Here is a 17130-nt window from a genome sequence, read left to right on the forward strand (position 1 = left end):
GAAGAGGTCCATAAAAGATATACATTTGCTTGTCAACTTTTACAGGTCAGTAAAATTTTTTTTTCTCTGGTTGGCCCCCGGCCCACTTTCAAAAACGATGCTACGTACCTGCCATGCATGTATTATAAGAGTTGACTTCTTAAGATAGCATATCCAAAAAAATTAAATTATATCTAATGATGAATTTGTTGACATCCAGCATTCTTTAATCTTAATGATCAAATGAAAATTATCGCCGTGGGCAACATCTAGGAAGAAAATGTTCAAGTACTTTTAGTACTTTGATTGTTTCCGTTCTACCTAGTCCCCGGAAGTGGGATTCTTACAGCGCGCACCACGCACATTGTAGTGTTTCTTAGAAATTTTGCAATATCATAGGTCCTGTTGTTTAAGGTGTGTTCCTTACCCGTTTAATAAGTTGTCAAGATGGTTAAAATTTTAGAAGATAAGGTAAGAAAACAATCTTTCATAGTATAAGAAGAGACTATTAACGTTAATTGTTATTTTCTTAATGCCAAGTCTTCTGTTGTCAAGAGGAAACCGGCGCCGGGTACAAGTATTTCGCCCTAGTCAATACCCGACGCCGGTTTCCTCTTGACAACAGAAGAACAACACTAGGCTAGTGTTCAGGTGTTGACCAGTGGGTAGTGCGTGACATTTCGAAATATATTTTATTTTTCGGTAATTGGAATTCAGCACAAACATTTAGATTTACAATAGAATACTTGGCATATGTAACAGAAGTTCCCCAATATTCCTGTAAGTGTAAAGTTGAATAGGTTTTGAAACTTTTTAGATAATACGTATACATAATTCCACAAATATTTCATTATTTGGGAAAAGACTGAAAAGGAAAAAAGATGATTATAAATTGCACAAAATATGCAAAATATTCAAGTGGAAATTTTAATTTAAAAAAATGCTGGAAGGGAGGGGAAGCTTAGAATTAAATGAAGGCTGCAAAAAGGTTTCTCTGCCATTCTCTACAATTTTCTGAAAACAATGGGACGGATCTACTGTGGGTGTCAAGAGTTGGGATAAAGACCACCCATGGGATTAACAGAAAACTTTAAGTTCACATGTGAAAATAACAGTAAATGACATCAGAAACACCCCACCCCACCCCACCCACAGGGAACACAGACCCCAAAAACTAGTCAGGAGTGTCATGGTCATGTATATTAATAAAAATTGACTTCAGTAAATACTTTTTCCTCACAAAATCCCCACCCCTCAGGAAAAAGGTTTCAGATTTGGGAAATAGATTAATATAATCGGTGAATCCTCTGACTCTAAGTCTAACCCCTGCTTTTGTGTTGTGCACATGTCACAAATGACAATATAAAATGCAGGGGTTAGAGTCGGAGGAATCTCATATTAGGATGACTAGAGAGTTATATATTACTTCCATACTTCAAAAAAGGAACCATCAACCTTCTGAATAAATGCAAATGTTTTGTGAAGCGTATTTTGATTGGCTAATGACTGATTTTTTGAGCCAGATAACTGATAATGATTTAAATGTATTCATGATCTGATTTGGAAGGCTTTTGATTGTAATATATCATAATCAATAGTCAGAGCGACTCTAAAACACAACTTTATATTTTGTGCAACAATAGACATAAAGATTTAACAAAATGCATTAGTTACATAATAATGGAAATAACTATCTTCTCAATTGTTATTTGCAACGATTAATGCTGATTTAATGGTCCTAGATTGTTATTTTACCAGCTCAGCTGAGTATTTATTGTGGGCACTATAACTGTGCATGTTTTTGTGTAATGTTAAACTGCTATCTCTGTTTGTTTGTACTACAGCTGAACTTTAGTATCTCAGATACCATGGATATGTCCACGTATTTTGAATTGAAGTTAACCCGGCCCTTATTCTTTATGTGCATTACCATGGATGTCTTCAATCCTTGGATATTTCGGAAGATTTTCTCTGTCCTATTGTGTTTGATATAATGAGGTTTCACTGTATTATTTTTTCTTTCATGCATATCAGTGAGCTGCAGATGTACATTGATTTACTGTATACAGGGTTACAATACGCTTGAAAACAATTTTGTCCCGTTTTATCAAATTCGCCTAGTCATAGTTTTGTTTAAGAAATTATACCATATTCATTGAAACTGTCCTGTTTTATGTTCACCCAAAGGAGGATGGGGGAAAGGGGCCAAAATAAAATAGGGACCAAAATTTCCCTGTATGCAGTATTTAATTTATATAATATTACAGTTTATGATTGAAAAGGATTTTACAATATCTTTATAACATATTTCATGTTATGGCATATGACATATATTACATGTAGTATATGCCATATGTTTTACCCATCCGCAGACTTTCATGAAATATTTCACATTTATACTTCCACAGGCACAGTTTGACGCTGTCATTGCCGAGGGCAAACTCACCGTGGTTGATTTCTATGCCACGTGGTGTGGACCATGCAGAATGATTGCTCCTAAAATAGAGGTAGGTACAAATCAATGTCTACTTCTGAAAGCCTAAGATAGAGGTAGATACAAATCAATGTTTACTTCTGAAAGCCTAAGAGGTAGGTACAAATCAATGTTTAGTTCTGAAAGCCTTAAATAACGGTAGGTACAAATCGATGTTTACTTCGGAAAGCTTAACTCAAGAGAATACTGGTGTTTGTCTAATAAATGAGTCTTTGTTAAATAATAAATCATGCACAAATTTGCTTGAATAAGTAATTAACATAGTATTTGATGGTATTCCAATTGTGTTTCACATTAAATGAGCTACATATCTTTAGGTCACTGATCTGGAAAAAGTAATGGTAAGGTTACGCTGTAAGAGATCTACAATGTCATACATACCAGATTCTGATTTTCAGACCAGTAATTTCTGAGAAATGAAAATATAACTGGTCTGAAAATGTTAAATGCTTGACATTGTTGACTAGAGATCTTGAATTTTTAAAAATTAAATTTAATTCTCAAGGTAACAAAACACAGCTCATGATAAGAGCAAGATATAGCTAGCTTTTAAAACATTACTGATAATTATATCAAAAACCTGTTTCATTGAGAACTAGTAGTAGAGGATGTATGTACATAATGTATTGATTTTCATATTGATTTAAATGTGAGTAACATATGTACTATGCAAAAAATTATACCCATTGTTAAATTTTTTCACATTTTTTCATCATCTTATAAGAGAATACATGAAACATTTCAAAGTTTTGCTGATAAAAATATCAATCTGACTAGAGCCAGACCTCTATTTAGCATAAATAGAGATCTGGCTTGAGTCAAATTGATAAAAATATTTGACTTGCACATAACCATGGATTTCTAATATTTTGGAATTCCCAGGTCATTGAAAGATGAGTCACTGGCTGGTCATTTTTGAGGGGAGAAAATAAATACATGTATTATGATTTTGCTTAGAACTCTGTGTGATGTTTGAGTTGAGTTATTTCAGAAAGTCTTTGTTCTTTTTTAACATGTTTAAATTAATTTTATTTTGTAATGTAGAAAGATTGCATAGGTTGACCCCCTCCCCAAATATATTGTTTGTTGCCTCCAATTTTATCAAAAGAATTCTCTCTTGATAAAATTTCTTCGACCAAAAATTTTATTTTCATTTAATGTAATCAATTCTTGGCCTTCCAAAAAATGTATCTATTCTGAGAGAAATTTAGTTCCAAATACAGGCCTGTTCTATTGGTTTACATGCTTGTCAATAAATCTGTTTTATAAATGATACTATATGTAATAATATTTTTGTGTTGAAGTAAAATGAAGTCCTCCTACTTTGTCTATAAATCTGTGTTGTTGTTTTATTACAGGAAATGGAAGCTGCCAATCCCGACGTGAATTTCGTCAAGGTTGATGTTGATGAAAATTCTGTAAGTCTCTGATATAAATGAAAGATGGAAGATTCACATACCAAATTTGTGTAATTTTTGATGAAATTATCTCTTGATCTAGAAATTTTATAATGAAATTAATAATGATGAGGGTTGTGTTTTTATGGTAGGATACTGCTGAAGCCTGTGGAATCTCAGCCATGCCAACGTTTCACTTCTACAAGAGTGGGCAAAAGGTTAGTAGAGAGCAATTGATACGATAATATAAATAATATACTATAGATTCCTTATTTTTTGTGAGTACTTATCGCGAAATGGCTCTTTAACATCAAGAGAATATGAATTCGCAAAAAGGCGGTTGATCAAGAGAATTAACATGGGTTTCAGCTACTCCAGCATGCTAGAGGTTCACTGCGAGATACTTTTGACTTGGCGCCGTGTAACCTCTAGCATCCATTGTAAAAATTCTCGCCGCTGAAACCCCAAGTGGAAATAAATTATTTAATTAAAGAAGAAGACTTTGTATATTAACAAATGGCTTGAAATAATATAATACTCACTATTTACGACAAAATTTGCACATAAAACACTGTTATAATCTCGCATATTAGCAATAAATCCATTATTTTTAAAATCGAAGCAGAAATTGAAACAAGTCTTCTATTTAAATCGGGAATGGAATGCAGAAAATTTGACAAAACGAAACTAATTTAATGCAATGAAAATTTCGGTTTCTGACTTGCAATCCATAAAATTAATGTGAAGTCAAATCGAAAGTACTTCTGGTGAGAAATTGGAATAATGACAATTTTCATAAATATATAATACTTCTGGTGAGAAATTGGAATAATGACAATTTTCATAAATATATAATAATGCATGCTGAATAAAATGGATTTTATGATTTCTTGTGACTTTCATACCCCATGCAAATATGTAGGTACCTGTAAATTACTTGTTAACATTTTATTTCACGCATAGTATGTTCCGCCCAAAATCTCAGGCGGAACGAGCTCGTTAGAAAATGGCCTTCGGATGTACCGGGTAAGAGTCCAACGTAGATAAGGAGCGTAGGGACGTTAACTGAGGCTCTTACTTGTAGGAGTAGGGTTTCAGCAACATTAAAACAAAAGCAAGTTATCTTATTTCGAGATTGATGCTTCTCGCAAAATTATGCGGTAATAAATTCCTCTAATTAGGAATTTAGAGTATCGTATTCTTAGATATTCATATAAAAAAGTTTCTTTGCCCAGAGAAGAAAAATGCATGATTTGATGCATAATTGTAATTATGGAATGTTTCTTTAAAATAATTTTAAAGCGGTTTCCATTAATGTCTTTATATCAAATTAATTTATTTGTTGTATCTTTTTTTTAGCTGGATGAAGTAGTTGGAGCAGATGAGGGAAAAATTAAGGAATTAGTAGAAAAGCTTAAATAAATTTGAGAAATCATGTTAGTAAAAAATTTCTTTATGATGTATAATTGTTGTAATAGATATTTATCTACCTTTTCTGTAAATTCTGAGTTTGACTGTGATGAATGTACCAGAAGGGCATTTTGTTTCCATTGTTAAGTGTTTATAATTAGGTAGGATACATTTGAATTAATTTTTCGTTTCAATTTGAATAACATTATGCAATTGTTTCATACTATGAAAAATTTTACCAGCTAAGAGTATACATTAAATACAAAGTACTTTGAAGACATCCAAAAAGGATATTTTAGAGAAAAAAAGTAATTTATACATATTGTACATGATAACATTTTTATCAAGGTATTGATAATCATGAATTTCTATTATACAGTATTGCACATTGTGGCCTTTTTTGCATCATTATGCAATAAAATCTTTACAATCAAAATTTTGTCATATGTTTTAATATTTGCTACCTACAGAAATACTTGCAGTGTAGTTACAGGCAAACTCACCAGAGTTAAGGTAGGATTTTTTCTCTGGTTTCTGATTAGATGGAATATTCAAAGTACATTTGTTGATATGTATTACATATTTAGATGTAAGAGATTTAAAAGACCATATTTTTCTTTCTACGACTTTAAATAGAAAAGGAAAACTGCGTGTGAAAACTAACAGAGACTATATTTTTGGCGGAATGTTTGCGTATGAAAATATCTCCTTTTCTGCCTCTCAAAATTATTATAGAACATTGAATTTAGTTATAATTTTTACGCAATCAAAGACTAGACGAAATTTTCAAATGTAAGTTGCAATCAAAGACTAGACGAAATTTTCAAATGTAAGTTAAATTAATAAAAAGGGACTAAAGTTTCAAAATATATCAAATAAATAAGATTCTAATATACTAGAACTATGTTGGCTTTTAAATGCTTCAAATCTAAGTACAGATTTGAGCCAAAAATCCGTAAAAAGTGTTATTTCTCTCTTAGTAAACGATCAAAACTTAGTTTTTGTATCATTTTGTACTTTTATGTGACAACTTTACTATATGTGAAAATTGGAAAAAGTTAAATGGAGGAAGCATATAAAAATAACTAATAAATCCTAAAAATTTAAGAAAAGTAATTTTTTTAATGCAAATAGAAAAATATTCAATCTTTCAAATTACAAGTAGGGATCGCATGATTGGAAACGGTATTTTTTTTTTATTCTTAATGTCCAGGAAAATGGTAATGACCTTGACCTGACCTTGCCTCTAATATTAAACGGTCAAATTTAATATCACTGATTGCATTACTTAGTGATATTGTCCTCTTGATTCTGTGAAAATTTCATTAATTTTTAAATACAAGAAATGTGAGAAGAATCCTACCTTAAAGGTTGAAAGTTTGTCTGTCTGCTGTTAACTCTAACCTCCACATTTTAGCCTCTTTTTAAGTATTTTTTGGGTGAGCAACTTTGGCTCAACAGTACTTGAAAGGTGTTCTAAAGGAAAGGTGAAGGCACATGGTCAAGATCAATTTACTATATATACAATGATTAACAAAAGGTCCAAGGGCCTGGACAGTCACCTGAGTATAATATAACGCTGTAAATGTTTGTATGAATTGTGAATGTTTTCCATTGTTAAAACTTTCGTTATTGTATCCTGTATAAATTTAGTATATTTAAAAAGTATTACATTTCCAATGTTTCAAAAATACAGTTGAATATTCATAGACAGATCTGGCAGAAAAAATCCACCTGTGTGCAAATTTAATTGGTCGGTCGGGTTAGAGGAAACAAACATAATACATGTACCTATTAGTCTTGGGGAAGAAGCAATCTGACTCGGTAAACAAACCATGCACTTAGTTTAACTGTAAAATACCCAGAAGTCGAGGTTTTCAAAGAATCAATTGCTTTCCTTTTACATGTATTATCACCAGGGCTGCATTTCATTTCCGGAATTTTTGGTAATTATCAACTTTTCATTTCCGACATTTTTTATTTTTCATTTCCGACATTTTTTTGTTTTCATTTCCGACATTTTTCAAAAACATATGTAGTACTTTTAGTAAGAGATCTTAAGACTTTACTTATGATAAATTTAAAGAAAAAATCATAAATAAATCATTGAAATACAATATCTGAGTTTTGTAAATCTATCAATGACTTGTACATAAGTGTGGTGCTGTCACTGACATTTAATTTAATGCATATTAGATGTGGTGAAAAAGTTTATGCTCATTGAACTCTTTTATCTAGACTTATTGCTCAAGTATGCTTAAATGTGTTGATGTTTTTTTTTTAAATTTAATTTTTCATCAATATTTTGTAATAAATACTTTTAAAATTCCATTTTTCACTTAAGAAAACATTGAATTACCGCACAGGTAAATTCCGGAAATGAAAACAAAATTATGTCGGAAATGAAAACAAAAAATGTCGGAAATGAAATAAAAAAATGTCGGAAATGCTATGCATATTTCCGGAAATGAAATGCAGCGATCACCAGAAACCTGCCCCAAGGCCAAGGGTAATGAATTTAATAATTCTGGTAGATGATTTGATGCTTATACAATTATTCAACAGTTCGACTGTCTGATATCGAGGAATAAAGAGTGAAATTTTTAAAAAGATTTCTCTTATTTTAAAAAGATTGCTCTTATTTGGTGGGTTCAATCCCACCCCCAGGCTTCATGGAAGGCCGGGGGATGAAAGGATATTTGGGCGAAATACATAAATGTGAAAAACACGGATTTAAAAAATCAAATCTCAATTACTATATTATAGCAATATTTCTTTGATATTTCATCTAACATTAACATATACATGTACTTTTATAAAATCTCTACAATTTACAAAAAATCTCACAACGACTGAAATTATTTGCCTATATATGAAATAACATATACAAACTAAAGATGATAAACGGGATCATTTTGAACAAAATTTTGGAATACGAGTGGGTCTTTACTCCGTTTTAATTGAAAGTTAATCTCCAAAACGTGAACAAAAATATACATGTACATTTTTTGGTTTAGAAAAACTTGGAGCCAAGAACTATACATTAAAAGTACACTTTTATATTCACACCTTTCCGAGAGGTCCATAAGTCAAGCATTCTATCACGAACATGATTTAAATGCCGCAATTCAGCTTAGTAGAAGATTTTAAAAAAAAAGGTAGTCTCAATCTCTTAAACACGGAAGTAGAATTCTTGCACTGCGCACCGACGCATATTGTAGTGTTTCTTAGAATTTTTAGAAATATATCAAGTCCTGTTGTTTAAGGTGTGTTCCAGTTGTCAAGATGGTTAGACTTTTAGCAAATAAGGTAAGAAAACTATCTTTTATAATATAAGAGACGTCTTTCTTTAATTGTTATTTTCTGAATCATTAATGCCAATTCTTGTTCTGCTGTTGCCAAGAATAAGGGCGGGTCATATTACGGGTATTTCGCCCCTGTGTTGACCAGTAGGTAGCGCGTGACATTTCGAAATATATCAATTTTTTTTCGGTAACTGGAATTCAGCTTTCGTATTTATAATAGAAAATTTGGCAAATGTAAACATAATTTTACAACAGTTATTCCTCATGGTTTCAGGTTTTGAAATTTTTTAGATAATTAAAATAATATAAATGTTTCACAAATTTTGGTTGAAAAGGACAAAACAAGAGAAGAAGGAAAAGTTTTTAATTTTTATTATTAATTCATTATTGCATGAAGTATGCAAAAAAAGTGTGGAAACTTTATATTTTTGAAAATATCTGGGAGGGGGGGGGGGGCTTTGAAATTTAAGGCTGCAAAAGTCTGTCTCTAATCTATCATTCTCCACAATTTCCTGAAAACAATGGGATGGATCTGGGGGTGTCAAGAATTGGGATACAGGCTACCCATCGTGCCTCATGGGATTTACAGAAAACTTTGTCAATATCAAATTCAAAAGTGAAATTAACAATAAAATGACCTTGGAAACACCCCCAACCAGGCCCGTAAAACTAGTAGGGAGGGTCCTAGTCATGTATATGAAGAAAAAATGACTTCCGTAAATACCTTTTTTTCGCAAAATCCTCACCCAGTTTTTTTCAGGCTTGAGAAATGGAAGACTATAATCTGAGAATTCTGAGAGCCCCTATTTTTTATATTGTGTCACGTGCACATGTCACAATATAAAAAAGCAGGGGTTAGAGTCAGAGGAATCTCAGATAAGGATGACTAGACAGTTGAATACTTAGTAGTACGGTACTTTAAAAAAGGAACATTCTAATGCAAATGTTTTGTGAAATGGACCAGTTTTTGAGGCAGTTAATTGAGTAAAACATTTTTAAAAGTATTTATGAGATTGAATCATTGAAGGACTGAAGGCTTTTGATTTTACTAGTGTTTGCAGCTAACTGTAAAGTTTCACGTTACGTCACGATCTTTTTCGTCAGATGCATCCAGAGTAAACAATTCACGTGATTGGTCAACCCAAATTATCAACATTGACACGGAAATAGTCTGTTGCACGAGCAACCAATCAGGGATAAGAAGAAAGTTCCAGTAGTAAAGCTTGCTGTTAGGAGGCGTGTACTATTTACCTTGAGTGCAGCTGTCAACTAGATCGTGGCGTAACGTGAAACTTTACAGTTAGCTGCAAACGATAATAACATAAGAGTAACTCTAAAACACAATCCTTATTTTTCATTTTACAAAAATGCAACAAGTGCGTAAACATCTAACAAAATGCATAAATTACATAAGAATGGAAATAACTATTTTCTCAATTGTTATTTGCAGCTATTTAAATGCTGATTTAATGGTCGCAGACTTCTTTTTTACCAGCTCAGCTGAACATGTTGTATGATCTGACACTATAACAGTTTTTACTGTGCATGTTTTTGTATAATTAAGCTGCCATCTCTGTTTGTGGTGTACTACAGTTAAAATTGGTATCTCGAATACCTTATATATGTCAATGTGTTTTGAACTGAAGTCCCAACCCCTTTAATATTCTTAAAGTATTACCATGAATATCTCAAATCCTTGGATAAATCAAAGTTTTTTTCTCAGTTCCATTAAGTTCGGGATAATGAGATTTGACTGTTTTATTCTTTTTCTTCATGCATTATATATATATCAGTGAGCTGCACATCTACAGCTAACAAATTACTACAATGTAGTAATTTATTCAATCTATCTAATATTACAGTTTATGATTTTAAAGTCTTTTACAATATGAACACATTTCATATATGGCATATGATGAACTATATGCCATATGTTTTGCCCATCGGCAGACTTTCATAAAATGTTTCACGTTTACCCTTCTACAGGCACAGTTTGACGCTGTCATTGCCGAGGGCAAACTCACTGTGGTTGATTTCTATGCCACGTGGTGTGGACCATGCAAAATGATTGCTCCTATAATAGAGGTAGGTACAAATCAGCATTAACAGTTTACTGTTACTTCTGAAGACCTATTAAGATAGAAGTAGGTACAAATTGATGTTTACTTTTGAAAGCCTAAGATAGAGGTACTGTAGGTACAAATCAATGTTTACTTCTGAAAGCCTAAGATAGAGGTAGGTACAAATCAATGTTTACTTCTGAAAGCCTAAGATAGAGGTAGGTACAAATCAATGTTTACTTCTGAAAGCCTAAGAGGTAGGTACAACTCAATGTTTACTTCTGAAAGCCTAAGATAGAGGTAGGTACAAATCAATGTCTACTTCTGAAAGCCTAAGATAGAGGTAGGTACAAATCAATGTTTACTTCTGAAAGCCTAAGAGGTAGGTACAACTCAATGTCTACTTCTGAAAGCCTAAGATAGAGGTAGGTACAACTCAATGTTTACTTCTGAAAGCCTAAGATAGAGGTAGGTACAACTCAATGTTTACTTTAGAAAGCCTAAGATAGAGGTAGGTACAAATCAGTGTTTACTTCTGAAAGCCTAAGATAGAGGTAGGTACAAATCAATGTCTACTTCTGAAAGCCTAAGAGGTAAGTACAAATCAATGTTTACTTCTGAAATCCTACGACAGAGGTAGGTACAAATCAATGTCTACTTCTGAAAGCCTAAGAGGTAGGTACAAATCAATGTTTTCTTCTGAAAGCCTAAGATAGAGGTATGTACAAATCAGTGTCTACTTCTGAATGCCTGAGAGGTAGGTACAAATCAATGTTTACTTCTGAAAGCCTAAGATAGAGGTAGGTACAACTCGATGTTTACTTCTGAAAGCCTTGTGGCAACGCACTTTGAAAAAAAATTTCAAAGTGCGTTAAAACTGGGACAAAATCAACGCACTTTGAAAATTTTTCAAAGTGCGTTAAGAGTCTTCATCAATATATTTTACCATGGAGACACTTAACGCACTTTGAAAAAAAAAATCAATCATAAGGAAATATTTTATTTGTTATTTATCTTACAAAAAACTTATGAATTGATTTACTTCCATCGAAAAGAGGAGAAGATGGGTAGAAAAACCCTCAGTCCAAAACTTTATATTTCCAATACATAGGTGTCGGTAACAAACGGGGGGAGGGGAGCAATAAACCCCTAAAGGGTAAGCTGCATTTTCAATGCTTATATGATGTATATATCTTTCCAAAATAAGTGGGGGGCTTAGCCCCCCTCCCCTGGCCCTTCGCCCGGTTTCAATGTCTATGCTATACTCAAAACATTTATACATGTCTTTTCATAACTGGTATGACGTTGAAAACTTTCAATATTATGTGAGTTAATTAAAACAGATGAAAACTAGAAATTTTTAAGTACAGTAAAACGTATGAGAGAAAAAGAATTTTCATAGTTTTGAACAATCAATTTGTCCCCTTTTTATTATGAAAATGCTAAGTTGTTTAAAGCTGTTTACTGTTAGTGCCCCCTTTACATCTACTTATTAAAGACTAGAATTTAAAAAAAAAAAACGAACTAATGATAATAATGATATTAACAATCGTCACTATTTTTTTAAAGACCCTTTTCCCTATTATATTATCAAAACCTCAATTATTTAAAACGTCAATATCTCAGGTCCTGAAGTGATTTCATCATAAACAAGTTATCCAACCAGGGTCTGTTATTTATCATACCAATTATTTGTAAGAATATTGATCAATCTTTAAATTTTTTTTCAAAGTGCGTTAATATGGTCGATATTAACGCATTTGAAAAAAAAAAATTTCAAAGTGCGTTAGCTTGATCCCAAATTTAACGCACTTTGAAATTTTTTTCAAAGTGCGTAATTTTTCAAAGTGCGTTGTAACAAAGCCTAAGATAGAGGTAGGTACAAATCAATGTTTACTTCTGAAAGCCTAAGATAGAGGTACTGTAGGTACAAATCAATGTTTACTTCTGAAAGCCTAATATAGAGGTACTGTAGGTACAAATCAATGTTTACTTTAGAAAGCCTAAGATAGAGGTAGGTACAAATCAATGTTTACTTCTGAAAGCCTTGTGGCAACGCACTTTGAAAAAAAATTTCAAAGTGCGTTAAAACTGGGACAAGAGAATACCGGTGTGTGTTTAATGAAATGAGTACGTGTTTAATTATAAATCAAGCACATATGTGCTTGAATAAGTAATTAACTCATGGTATTGGATGACATTGCAATTGTGTTTCACACTAAAGTAGCTACATATTTTTAGGTCACTGATCTGGAAAAAAATAATGGTAAGGTCACGCTACTAGAAATCTACAATGTCATACATACCAGATTCTAATTTTCAGACCAGTTATGTCTGAGAAATGAAAATTAACTGGTCTGAAAAATTTAAATGCTTGACATTGTTGACTAGAGAGCTTGAATTTTTAAAAATGAAATTTAATTCACGAGGTAAAATAAACAGTTATATAGCTACATGTAGCTATTTTCAAACCATTACTGATAATTATATCAAAAACCTGTTGCATTTAGAATTTAGTACAGAATGTATGTACTACATAATGTATTGATCTTTGTATTGATTTTAATGTGAGTAATACATGTCCTATGCACAAATTATACCTAATTGTTAATTTTTTCGGATTTTTTCATCATTCTATTATGATATTACAAGAGAATACATGAAAAATTTCAAAGTTTTGCTGATAAAAATATTAATCTGAGTTATCTGACTGAAGCCAGACCTCTATTTAGCATAAATGGAGATCTGGCTTTAGTAAGATTGATAAAAATATTTGACTTACACATAACTATAGATTTCTAATATTTTGGAATACCTTAACTAAAGATGAGTCACTGGCTAGTCATTTTTAAGGGGAGAAAATAAATACATGTATTTAAAAACGACTGTCCAGGAAAGCAGTGTGGCCTTAGCTTGCTGCTTTCTTCTCTGCTATATGTTTTTGCTTAGAACTTTGTGTGATGTTTGAGTTATTTCAGAGTCTTTATTTTGTAATGTAGAAAGCTGCATACTCTAGTAGGTTGACCCCCTCCCCAAATATATTGTTTGTTGCCTCCAATTTTATCAGAAGAATTCTCTCCAGATGAAATTTCTTTGACCAAAAATTTTATTTTCATTTAATGTAATCAATTCTTGTCCTTCAAAAAAATCTGTTTATTCTGACAGAATTTTAGTTCTGAGTGCATGCCTGTTCTGTTGGTTTACATACTTACTGTAAACCAACTTTTATTCGCGTCAACTTTTTTTCGCTATTTGTCAGTTTGAAATCGATCCGCGACGATTATTTTTCCGCGACTGGGGATTTATTCCATACAAATACAAAGCAAAATGAATAGTTCGCGGCGATTAATATACGCGAGTCAAAGTTGATCGCAAAACTCGCGAATATTTCTCGCTCGCGAATAAAAGTTGGTTTACAGTATCTTGTCAATAAACCTGTTTATAAATGATACTACATGTATATGTAATAATATTTTTGTGTTGAAGTAAAATGAAGTCCTCCTTTTTGTCTATAAATCTGTGTTTTGTTTTATTACAGGAAATGGAAGCTTTCAATCCCGACGTGAATTTCGTCAAGGTTGATGTTGATGAAAATTCTGTAAGTCTCTGATATAAATAAAAGATGGAAGATTCACATACCAAATTTGTGTCATTTTTAGCTCACCTGAGCCGAAGGCTCAAATGAGTTTTTTTGATCAAAATTTGTCTGTTGTCTGTCGTCGTTGTCGTTGTCATCGTAAACTTTTTACATTTCATCTTCTTCTCAAGAACCACTGAGCCAATTTCAACCAAATTGCTACAAAGTATCCTTGGGTAAAGGGGATTCAAGTTTGTTCAAATGAAGGGCCACGCCAATTTCCAAGGGGAGATAATTATGAATTAGAGAAAAATGAATGGCATTTTTAAAAAAAATCTTCTTCTCAAGAACCACTGGGCCAGGAAAGATAAAACTCATGTGGAATCATCCTAAGGCAGTGTAGATTCAAGTTTGTTCAAATGGCCGATCAAAATTTTACAAAGGAAGTATATAGGCAAAATCTTTAAAAATCTTCTCAAGAACCACTGGGCCAGGAGAGATGAAACTGATGTGGAATCATGTTCAGGTAGTGTAGATTCAAGTTTGTTCAAATCATGACCCTCGGAGGTAGGGTGGGGCCAAAATGGCCCATCGAAGTTTTACATAGGAAGTATGTAGGCCAAATCTTTAAAAATCTTCTTCTCAAGAACAATTAAGACAGGAAAGTTGAAACTCATGTGAAATCATCCTAATGTGCTTTTTCCTAGCCGATGTGCTCAGGTGAGCGATATGGCCCCTGGGCCTCTTGTAAATGAAATTATCTCTTGATCTAGAAATTTTATAATGAAATTAATAATGATGATGGTTGTGTTTTTATGGTAGGATACTGCTGAAGCCTGTGGAATCTCAGCCATGCCAACATTTCACTTCTACAAAAATGGGCAAAAGGTAAGTAGAGAGCTATTGATAGTTATATACTGTAGATTCCTTATTTTTCGTGAGAACTTATCGCGAAATGGCTCTTTAACATAAAATCACGAGAATATTTATTCATTTACAGTAAGATATTCATTTAAAAAAGGGAAAAAAAACATGAAATTTTGTTTGGAGTTTATGTTTTGATTCATAATAAAAATGTCTTAAGGTTTGCCTATGTAGAGAAGAAAAATGCATGATTTGATGCAAAATTGTAATTACGGAATTTTAAAACTATTCCGATTAATTTCATGAAAATATTTTTATGTTTTTTTAGGTGGCTGAAGTAGTTGGAGCAGATGAGGGAAAAATCAAGGAATTAGTAGCAGAGTTAAAATAAATTTGAGAAATCATGTTAATAAAAAAATTCTTCAAACTTCTGTATGATGTATAATTGTTGTAATAGATATTTATCTACTTTTTTCTGTAAATTCTGAGTTTGACTGTGATGATTACCAGAAATTTTGCCATGTGAAGGGCTTTTTATTTCCATTGTTTAGTGTTTAGGTAAGATACATTTGAATTTATTTTGAGTTTCGAGCATTAAATACAAAGTACTTTTAAAATATCAAAAAAGGGTGCTTTGGAAAAAAAATTATTTAATTTATACTTTGTATACATGATAGCATTCTTATCAAGGAATAGGAATCATGAATTTCTATTATACAGTATTGCACATTGTTGCCTTTTTTGCACCATTATGCAATAAAATCTTTACAAGCAAAGTTTTATCACATGTTTAATTGCTACCTACGGAAATGTAGTGTAGTTACAGGTAAACTCACCTGAGTTAAAGGTTGAAAGTTTGTCTGTCTGTCTGTCTACTTTTCATTTCTTTCATCGAAGTTTTAGCCTCCTATTAAGCACCACTTGAATGAGGCACTCCAAGTTCAACCAAATTTGGCTCAACACCTACTTTTAAAGGTACAGTGTATTTTTAAATGAAAGTGAAAGGCACATGCTCTAGATTAATGGAAGATAATTTACTACATGTTATGAGTAACAAAAGATTCAAGGGCCTGAACAGTCACCTGGGTATAGTTCAACTCTGTAAAAATTTCGATGAGTTGTGAATATTTTCGGTTATCATATACTTAGTAGTAAATAAACCGTTTCTGCACGGTGCGATACGGGTGACGTCACAAACGAATGGATTTTAGTATGTAATATCTCTATTTTTATTAAACCTCTGATATTCTGTATAAATCTTAGTGTATTTAAAAAGTATTACGTTTCCAATGTGTCAAAAATTTAGTTGATTGTTCATACATGGATTTGGTAGAATTTTTTTTACCTGTTTGCCTTCCATAAAATTTTAAAATATCATTCTTGTTTTGATGGTTTTAGCCTCCACCCCTCAGGCCCTATGGGGGAAGTTGACAGGGCCAATGAAGGAAGATGAGTGTCACAGATATGAAGTGAAAAATGAAATCTCAATTATAACAGGGACCTATATACAAGTATTATATATATACTAGCATATAGGTCCCTAATTATAACAAAATTTCTGTGATATTCATCTACAATTTACAAATATCTCACAAAGACTGAATACTTTGTCTATAAAATAGAATACACACATTTAATAGGTTATTAAAGGAAGTCATTTCATCGAACATTAACAAAATTATGTGTGGCTCTCCGCTCATTTTTTTATTGAAAGTTAATCCCCAAAACTTGCATAAAAATATACATTTTTTTGGTTTAGAAAATATGGAGCAAAGAACCACTATACCTAACCTTAAAAGTACATTTTACATTCACATCTTTCCGAGAAATACCAGACGTACATTAAGTCAAGCATCCTATAACGAACATGATTTAAACGCCGAAATTCATCAGGAGCTGCACAGCAGAGTGGTTTGGGTGATAATCTTAAAAGATTTTTTTAAAAGGGTACTTGTTAATCTCAAAGCTTGGCAATATGATACTCCGGATTTGTGTTTCTAGGGTTTGGTTCCCACGAATGCTATATTTAAATTTTCTATGAAAA

The 17130-nt window shown here is 32.2% G+C and overlaps 1 protein-coding gene across 3 annotated transcripts; it reads left to right on the forward strand.

Moving 5' to 3' along the window:
- The first annotated feature begins 290 nt into the window (after window positions 1-290).
- Window positions 291-15862, forward strand: LOC134256177 (uncharacterized). Of its 3 annotated transcripts, none has more exons than XM_062738826.1 (5): window positions 291-450; window positions 10572-10670; window positions 14184-14243; window positions 15045-15110; window positions 15415-15862. In XM_062738826.1, exons 1-5 carry the CDS (start codon window positions 427-429, stop codon window positions 15475-15477), a joined length of 312 nt encoding a protein of 103 aa, XP_062594810.1. In that variant the 5' UTR covers window positions 291-426; the 3' UTR covers window positions 15478-15862. The 3 variants fall into 3 exon arrangements, with proteins under 3 accessions (XP_062594810.1, XP_062594809.1, XP_062594811.1); XM_062738825.1 differs by lacking the exons at window positions 10572-10670; window positions 14184-14243; window positions 15045-15110; window positions 15415-15862 and adding exons at window positions 2388-2486; window positions 3832-3891; window positions 4023-4088; window positions 5230-5716 and having other exon boundaries at window positions 295-450; XM_062738827.1 differs by lacking the exon at window positions 291-450 and adding an exon at window positions 8467-8589.
- Window positions 15863-17130: the final 1268 nt, after the last annotated feature.

This window comes from Saccostrea cucullata, unplaced genomic scaffold, assembly GCF_032062105.1.
Source record: "Saccostrea cucullata isolate Sc308-1 unplaced genomic scaffold, CSIRO_AGI_Scuc_v1 ctg204, whole genome shotgun sequence".
Classification (NCBI taxonomy): domain Eukaryota; kingdom Metazoa; phylum Mollusca; class Bivalvia; order Ostreida; family Ostreidae; genus Saccostrea; species Saccostrea cuccullata.

What these genes read in the sequence shown, in the direction of transcription:
- LOC134256177 (XM_062738826.1), top strand. Translation starts at nt 427, where the DNA reads ATGGTTAAAATTTTAGAAGATAAG. An exon ending in TGATTGCTCCTATAATAGAG is followed by an intron (nt 10,671 to 14,183) that starts GTAGGTACAAAT and finishes GTTTTATTACAG; the next exon opens with GAAATGGAAGCTTTCAATCC. An exon ending in TCTACAAAAATGGGCAAAAG is followed by an intron (nt 15,111 to 15,414) that starts GTAAGTAGAGAG and finishes ATGTTTTTTTAG; the next exon opens with GTGGCTGAAGTAGTTGGAGC.